Source organism: Branchiostoma floridae, chromosome 14, assembly GCF_000003815.2.
Source record: "Branchiostoma floridae strain S238N-H82 chromosome 14, Bfl_VNyyK, whole genome shotgun sequence".
Taxonomy (NCBI): Eukaryota; Metazoa; Chordata; class Leptocardii; order Amphioxiformes; family Branchiostomatidae; genus Branchiostoma; species Branchiostoma floridae.
This window is the reverse complement of record NC_049992.1, coordinates 6,755,706-6,764,993: the sequence shown is the minus strand read 5'-3', so window position 1 is coordinate 6,764,993 and position 9,288 is coordinate 6,755,706. Positions and strand designations below refer to the sequence as shown.

At 42.5% G+C, this 9,288-nt stretch overlaps 1 protein-coding gene across 2 annotated transcripts in view; it reads left to right on the top strand.

Moving 5' to 3' along the window:
- The first annotated feature begins 869 nt into the window (after positions 1 to 869).
- LOC118429920 (hemicentin-2-like) overlaps positions 870 to 9,288 on the top strand; it is a 71,079-nt gene continuing 62,660 nt past the window's right edge. For both annotated transcript variants that reach the window (XM_035840548.1, XM_035840547.1), the window contains exons 1-2: positions 870 to 1,063; positions 2,662 to 2,903. In XM_035840548.1, coding sequence (XP_035696441.1) covers positions 2,843 to 2,903 — 61 coding nt within the window. In that variant the 5' untranslated portion in view covers positions 870 to 1,063; positions 2,662 to 2,842. The remainder of the gene's footprint in view (positions 1,064 to 2,661; positions 2,904 to 9,288) is intronic.

Below are 9,288 nucleotides of genomic sequence, written 5' to 3'. Positions count from 1 at the left end.
CATTGAATTCTCCTCTTGCTGTGACGCAGAGAATCGTATTGTAGTTATTCCAGTGAGCATTTTTCCCTTTCTACTATAGCCTTTATACCCCTGTCACATTATCCACGATCTTCGGGCGTATCGATGGAGGTCGGCCATATTTAGATCGACAGAGGGTTGCGCGTATTTTTCACCTGAAAACCGTCCCTGCCACATGTAAGCAATACTTTGTACCTTGTACAAATGTTGTGCAATAAAGTTATTATTATAAGCGAGGATCGGGCGATTGCCGCAGAATCGTCGTCCGATCGATTTTCGCCAAATGTGACAGGGGTATACTGACACGAGTTTTCAGAGAATTATATGTACATACAGTGTAGTGTGTGATAAATGTCTAACATATCATTACCGAAAGAGAAGGAACGTTGTCTTTCCATTGGATGTTTTGAAATGTTTTGTAATTTATGCATTTTTTTATAAACTTGTTTCTCTAAATATCATATTTCGTGTAATACGCTTTTTCACATCTATCCGTTTAAAAACAGGGTATTCATGGATATGAATTCTACGGACAGTTTTTGCAACATTTTGAAAATATTGCAATTTGAAACCACCGTCCATCGACTAGATATACCTAAATACTGCGTTGTAAAACAGCGGATATTGGTTACCCCGCCGATAAAGGTAAAGTAGCGTTAAATTCGCTTTCGGTTAATCCTTCAGTTGTCTGATTGTGTTATTTTTCTACCGTAGAGCAAACCATATAACGTTTCACCATTGATTACAGAATAAGTGCTGGTAATACAATGGTATCCCCTGTACTGTGTTCAGGCGGCCCTACCGTGTGAGACGTGTGCAGTTGACTACAGTACAATGCTTCACTCGCCGAAGTCAGCTGTTCGTGACGTACCCATGGCAAACATACTGGCACCCCGCACGGGGTTTGATCGTCGATTCTCCTCTCTACAGCTTACAGATGAAAAATCTCTCTCCAAACTCGAGGCACGGTTAAGCGACAGTGAGACATAGACATCTTGTCTAAGATTCCATCTACGGTTTACCTCCCGGGGATGTCTCAGATAAAGTAAGTACATACATTTGTTGTTTTTATCAAGATTGTAGACGTAACCGCGGGTTTCTTGTCCTTAGAAGTCTAGCAATCGCGGGTGGGACTTAGTCACAGGAGGATGCAGATGTAGTCTTCTGACAGCAACGGCTAGACAGAGCGCGCACTACTGTGACTGAATGGGTCTCTAAATGCATCGCCTGAGCCAGGGGGAGGTTGAAAATTGTAATCCACCATTAAGAGCAATTCAAATGCACCATATATTGCGGCCTACCTCACTTTTCAGAGAGGACAATGTAACGTCTCCTAGTCTATTGTCTCTTATCGGACTTAAAACCTTTTAGTGACTTTTGTTGCACAGAACGCCGCAGGCTACTATTGGTGATGTCTCTCGCAGCCTAAGTTCACATGCAGGATATATTCACTTGGACCGAAATGCCGCGACCTGTGTCTTGGATTGCTTTGCTTCTTCCATGACCGTTCGTTTTCGAATAAAGCACCCCCCAGTTGAAAGAGTCATTCGTTCAAATATCGGTAAACGCACCGAATGCGCCACCCGATACGTGGTAACTGGGGTGTTGGCTAAATTTGTTGAGGACTAGCTAGAGGCTGTCTGTAAAAAAGGTACTACCAATACTTCAGTAACAACTAACTCTATCGCTATTCCGCTGTGTCAGCTTGCGATTCTTCATTCCTCGTCATCCGATAGACGAGTATCTTCAATGGTCGTCGCACCTTGTAGTTCGTTAGTTAGTCCTTGCTAGAATATCGAATATCACAGCACTCGCTATAACGTTAACCGCACACCAGACTGATGTAGTGTAATTATTTTGAAAATCGAGCGGGAATAGGGCAGTAATTCGGGCAGGTTTTTACGACTATTACCTCGGCTCTAACCCGAAGTGCCATTACCTATCGGAGACGGGTTTTTATCCAGCGGGCTTAATATGCGCGCACGCGGGGACGGGACAGTGGCTTTCCGATAAAACACGTGTACCAATCGCGGGACGTGGTCATTAGGGGAACAGCGAGAGACTCGTTACACGTAGCATCATCTATTAAGCATAACGCACTTTATTCCGTATGTCTACATCTGGATAGTTTCACTCGGCTTTGAGTAGCAAGTGTGCCGACGAAGGCGGCAGCCTCGCCGCTTGGATAATCCATGCATTGCACCAGGGGTACGATTACAACGCTGCGAGATTTGACACAAGGAAGACATATACCAGGTTTAGGGTGAGGCTCTCTCCTGATAGTATAACTCTGTTAAATAGGTAAATCATTACCGTCCAGGGCATATTCACGCATATGGCCTTTTCGTTATCGATCAAACCTTAGCTCAAATGTATCTCGTGTCTGTGCGAACGTTCAAACCACCTAGAGCTCGGGAAGAGTGAGATGATGTATGATTGGTATTAATCTGGGACTAGGGATTTTAGGGGAAATGTTTAGAGACAAGGCCGTTGAAGATTTGAAGGCACCACAGACGCGGAAAGACTTGGCGATCAATCTGCCTGCACGTATGGGATGATGGAAGATGCCGTCATTGGTATCATTACCGTTTCTGAAGGGATACCGCCGTAACGTTATAATTTTTCATTTTTTTTACGTGGCAGCACTGTCGCTCCCATCGTGTAGTCAGCCGAAGGCGTCGAAGGACAGACGGACGGGCGGGTAGACAGCTGAAACGCGGCCGGTACAACAATCCAAATCAACATCGAAGCAGATCAAGAGGTCGCAGAGCACCCAGCAGTTCCCTCCAGCAGTCTGTCCAACATCCGTGCAGTAAGGACGAGGATGAGAGGTTTCAGCTGCTATGTAGCGGTGACGTTGCTACTCCTTGTCAGTGAATGGAAAGGTAAGCGAGTTTATCTAATTGTTTGTGAAGGAAGGGGTTGGGGGTTCATGCAAGCGGAACCGTCAAGGGTCACAGGCAGCAGACGGTGGACAACCGCAGCTTCATAACCTTCATCGATTCCAGGGCGATCGAACATCGTCTTCAGGCATCTCCTAGCATTTACATCAACTTAAGACTGGGCGGTTGTAAGGTTTGACTAAAAGGGGAATTTAGAATCTCTCTTTCTCTCCCCGTACCTCATTCCAACCCAGCCTCCCTAACTCCAGCCCCATTCTTTCTTCCGCTACCTCGCTTTCTCTCACCTTCTCAATCTGTTTAAGATATGTGAGAACGGAAGATTTACGACATCCGTGACTCAGATTCACGTTTGGTTTGGTTTTCTTAAGACCACCAAAAAACGAATGCAAGACCGCTACAGAATCATAGTTTACGCCATAGAACTATAGTCTAGGATAGGGATCATGTAGCAGCGACTGGCACTTACATAATTCAATTTTCCAACAGCTGCTATCTTCTTTGCCACGTTTTGTCTTTAAGCCCCTTCACTCTCGCAATGAATCTTTTATCGCGTTACTCTCCTTTTCAAAGATTAAGCATAGTAAAATGCATATTATTGATTTGGTCACGTTTTTGAGGTAGCGTATATATTATGCGAGTAGTGAATTTGTCGCTTTAGGACTAGCTTTGGAGTTAAGTGTGGCTGGGTTAACATAGGCGTTTTCGAGTCCGATTCAGGGGCGTTCTGCCTACACATGGCGTCGATGAGAGTGACTCAAGTTGCACAAATGGGCCAGTCTCCTTGTGGCACGGCCTACCGTAGTTAGTGTAGGCTCTCTACAAGGCCAGTGTAGCTCTCAGCCGCCAGGGAGATCGTTCACAACCGGCAGGGTTTTCACGCGGTTAGACTTTGCCCAGTGTGAGTGGATTGCCGGCCGGTTAATTATCCCTCTGGGCGTGAAAATCCTACCGGGTGTGGCCGATTACCCCGACGGCTAAGAGCTGCACTGGCCCCGTACAAAGCCTGCACTAACTACGGTAGGCCGAGCCACGAGGAGACAGGATTCCAGGTTAGCGGTGTGAAGACTGCAGGATTGCCTCTCTTAAAGTCTGGACCAAATTCCACAATAATGTGATCAAAATATTTAACATATACCGAAACTTCATGCCATAAAGAGGGAGAAACAAATTTTAATATTTGCGCCAACGTCCCTTCACTGACTTTCATATGACAATGATAATGAAGTTTATTGCATGTTCATGCCCCCTTGCTGTAGGTGACACGTACTAATAAGGAGACTGATATTTAAGCTATTGAATGTTCTACTTATGCCTATGTTTCTACATTCTTCTTCCCTCTTCTTACATGAGAAGACGAACTTACAGAGTTCTTCTATTAAATCGTTGTTAGTTGATGACATTAGATATTGGGAAAAGTATTTAGTTGTGCATATTTCTGTTTTGCAAGTGTAGTATTAACAAAGATATTGCGTAAATCTTTGTACAGTGAACATTCTAGAAGAAAGTGCACCTCATTTTCTATACGCATATAGCTCTTAGCACAAAACATACATAATCTATCATTTGGAGGAGTTCGGGTGTATCTGCCAGCAATTTGTAGAGGGTGATCGCTAATCATTAGTTTATTCATGGCCCCGGAGAGTTGTATAACTGACCGGGAATTGTCTCGAAGTGGACCCCGATTGTTTAGAACACATGTAAACGCGACTTGAGCATGGTTTCGGAGTTACTCCAGTCCATTACCGAAAATGGTACTTGAATGCCGTAAATTTCTATTTAGTAATACACACTCTTCTTAGACGAACTTCGATGGAGTTAGCCTAAGTCGACTCCAAAAACGCCTGTGTAGACCCTGTCTTTTTTTTACACATGCCTGTTTCTGCCTGGCAAGGACAATTGAACTTCCACCCACTCAGTCAATGGCAATGCTCACCAATGTGTGCACTTTAAAAATAGTAAATGGTTATAACGTCTGTTATTCCGATGCAACATTGCCCCTACATCCTCCAGATATTGCATACGCGCTGCGTTTTGCGGCGTATTCAGTACCCATTCGTTATTATCGGTAATACGCAATGGTCTTAGACAAACATTTTTTGTTCAAAGAATCACGCATTTTCTTGCAATCGTTCGCTGTCTTTTTATATTCACTTACAGTTTGTGAGTACTAAGTAAGCACTAGCTTTGCGTATGTAAAGCTTACATAGTAATAAATACAAAATGTATCACAGCAGAAAATTAAAAACAAGACAAGTTTCTACTGTATCAAATGCGAGAATCTACATGTCAACTGAATGAAAGCATTGCATGTTAAAAAATGCTAGTTTTGTAAATGTGTCAGTGAAATAAGTCCTCGTAGCAGTGAAGGGCATAATGTATTATCGTTAAATCGCTGCAGGACACTACTGTATAGGAGAGAGATGAGAATAGAGTACATCTTTGGCTGGTATAAACTTTACAGACTGAGTGTAGGAGGCAGTGCTCATAGTTTTCAGCCCACTTTCTAGCAACAGAAGCCGCAGGCCTGCTGCCCACTGGGTCCTTTCATCTACTCTACCTTTATCTGAACTGCCCCATCCATCTGTCGGTCTTTACGGCATCATGAAACACGCCCCCGACCCTCGCGTGCCTCCAAAGAATCATCCAACAAAAAACACACCGTCAAACCGTCACGGAAACAGTCCTGAACGTGGGAGAAGACGGATCATCTTCTCCCCACGGAGGTGGGTAATTTTGATGAATGTAAAACCTCAGTATCATTATCCACCGCATAGGAATCACTCTCTGTCAAATGTATGTGTCCACAATGTCAATGATTATACAGGGATGGAGAAGTTTTCTGAAAGCGGCCCACTTCAAAATTACCGACTGCATATGGCATGAACGACGCCAATTTCTGGTTCTGAAGTGAAGGGTTTATAATTTATGACCGGGAAGTACTTAGGGAAAATGCATCCTATTCAACCTCACCGGTCGATGTACCAAGCGGCTTCCTGGATGGTGCTGATACGGTGAATTGAGTTACAAACCACCCAAAACAACTCGGTAGGATTGTTGTTGCAGGCATTATTACACGAGTCTGCAAAGGGAAGATAGTTCGAACGTGTTCATTTGAAAATCCTCACTTGCGAACGAGAATCATATGCTTAAAAAAGGCAGAGCGTCGTTTTTTTATTAGATTTATTTCAGTTGAGCATTGTCAGGTTTTCGCATGAATAATATAGCCTTGAGGCAAACGCTGCAGCATTGTTCGATAGACTAGATAGATGCACATGATAAAGACTTAGACGACGAAAGTTTTACTTCTTTATTTCCCTAAGCAAGACGTATGAAAAGCTACTTGATTCCTTAGTGTGAAGACACTAGATTTGATACCAATTTTGAATGGAGTCAAGAATAGAGCCAAAAATAACCGAACGGTTTGTAAAATATTTCCGATGAACACATAGATATACACGATAGGACAGCGTCGTCTGAATAAACCTACTACATATTCCGGAAAGAGGCATGAGTTCGGCTAAGCATCGATTAGATAGGAAGATTACGCGGAAATGTGCTGGGATTTTTAAAAACCCATCGTAAGAAGGCGACTTCTCCGGCCCAATTTCCAGGAGCTTATCCCAATTTATGTCTCCAGAAGGGACTCTTGCTGATAAATCTCTCTCTGACGGGGCCATATAAACCATAGACAAGAGTGCATGTATGTTGCAGTAGTATCAACTATCAGACGTGCCTGCCATTGCTGTTTGTAAAACGAATACCTCAAAAGTTATGGATGAACTATGTTCTAACCTCTTGTTGGTCTGAAATGTCAGACACGGCATTAGCGTCACAAAAATTCTCTTGCTGTCCATCTAAAAGATAAGCACACGAACAAGAGCTGTTAGTCCAGACGGCGTAAACGTTATTGGGTAATTTTCTTGACGGAGAGACAGTCTGTTCTAGACACTCCTTTCCAATTTGTTTCCAAAGAATGGTAATGTCACCGAAGCCTTTGGACGCTGTTACAATTGCCCGCTTGGCATCATTGACCGGATACGAAATGAAATTTCTCAAGTTTGGCGGAAGGCTATTGATCAAGCAAATGACATGCCATTACAAGCTAAATGATGTAACGTTCAGGCGTTGAAACTTTCAGTTGTCTCTTAGCCAAGTAAGGTCTTCCTGTCTGTTCAAGGCAACGCGAATGTAAATGAAGACTACAAAAGTTATGAGCCGGTGTTTGCTTATATGTTAACGAAATCCCCCTTTCATCTTACTATTAGGAAAAAATAGTTCGTACCATGCTATGGTTCAGATGTTTTGTTTTGTGGAAGTCTCACATCAGAAAAGAAACAAAAACTAGAGTAGTCCAATCTTGTATTATCTCCATTTTACTTTATGGCTGTGAGTCTTGGACAATGAATACTTCTCAGACCAGGAAACTGGATGGTTCCTTCACCAGGATGCTACGTGTTGTATACAACAATTCTTGGTGGGAACACACAACAAACAAAGAATTGTATGGTACTCTTCCATCTATTTCAACTGAAGTCAGGCGACGCCGGTTAAGCCATGCTGGACATGTTGTTCGACATGGCGAACCAGCCGGTAAACTGCTCTTTTGGTCCCCAGAAGCAAACAGAAGAAGAGACCGTCCATACCTCACGCTAAATAACTTTATTGAATCAGAAACTGGACTATATGATAAGAACCTCAATGAACTGATAAAAGATAGAGCACACTGGAAGCGGAATTTTGTCAATGATTCAACTCGATAAAGGGTATGAATGTAAGTATGTATTGTTTAGATACATGTGTATTGTGTCGATCTTTCGGTCTGTTTGTCTGCCTGCCTGTGTGTTTGTATTTTCCCAACTTTGGAACCTCGGGGCGGATTACAAAATAACTTGTATGTTGATTATGTAGGCAGGGCTGGTAAGACGAAGTAGAAGGTCGAGTTTGAGTCCCTGCGACCCTGGTATGTGACCTTGTTCCATAGATTCTCCTGACAAACATCTACTGATTAAAGGATCTCTTGATGTCCATATATACCTGATACGTTATGTAATCCCGTCATGAGTATACGTAGTTTCATGATTGCACGGGAAAAGACACAGGCCGTCCTGAGTAAAAAAAAATGGCCCCATTTTCTATCCATGATTGCCAGCATCATTTTAAAAACATAATCATTACTAGTGAACCACTTCAATCATCGATTGCTTCAAGAGCCGGCATTTTGTACCCCTTTAATCGTGAGGGAGCTCTTAAGAGTAGATTAGCGCTGTAGGCACTTAAATGACACATACCAGACTTCAGAAAAGATGAACTAGTGACATGAAAGGAACACGTATATTGAAAATGAATCCAAGTTCATAATGGACTGTCCAACTAATGATAGAGAGAGACCAAAATCTATCAAATGCATGCTGATACAATGTTACCACATACCAAGACAGAAATGTTTAATGTTATGTTACTATCGTGTCCTGCTGATATATCTGCCTATGTCGGTCAATTTATATACAATTACTTTAACAAACGAGACAATATCATGCTGTCCTAAAGCAGCACATAACACTAGCCTGATTGTTTGTAATATTACCATTTTTTGTAAAATAGATTAGTTTCTTAGATTTTTAGATACAAGCAACTCATGTAGTTAAACTGGCCCGTATGTATTGTACATTTTGTGTATGTACAAGTTGCCACACATTGTATCCTATAAAGTTGTCGTGCAATTAAGTTCTTCTTCTTCGTATTTATACAATTACCTAAGAACTGTACTCTCAAAGCCGGGTTCGATCCAGCGACCTTCGAGGGAAAAATACAATCGCACTGCACGGTCCCTCTGGAATTTTTCCGGATACATGTGAGAGAAGCTTCATAAGTTAAGGATCCGACAGGACAGCGAGGATTTACAATGTGCGGCTGGCCATGAAAACCGATTATGGCTTAAAGGGGTCCATTGTACAGGCAATTTCCAGAGCGGTGCGTTGAGGGACCTTTAAACGTGTCTACCGCATTATGGTTTATCATTCCGTAGATATGAGATATAACTTTACCTGGCGTCAGCAACGTACAGTGGTAGACGATGGTGAGGCGTCACTGAAGAAGTGTACGCGTTTCGTCTAATGATCTCTCTAATTGACGGGGGAAGTGGAAAATATGTACATACACTTTGCATTTATATGTTGTCATTTTGTGACTATTTTGCATTTTTTGGTGAATCTTACAGGTCATTCATACAAATACGTCATGGCTATTCTCAAAGCTGTATATAACACCGATATGTGACTATGACTAGTATATGAGGAATCAAACCATGATGTAAAATACACGCAGAGTAGAATGTATCCAATAAGACGATGCAAAGTAAAACCAAGTC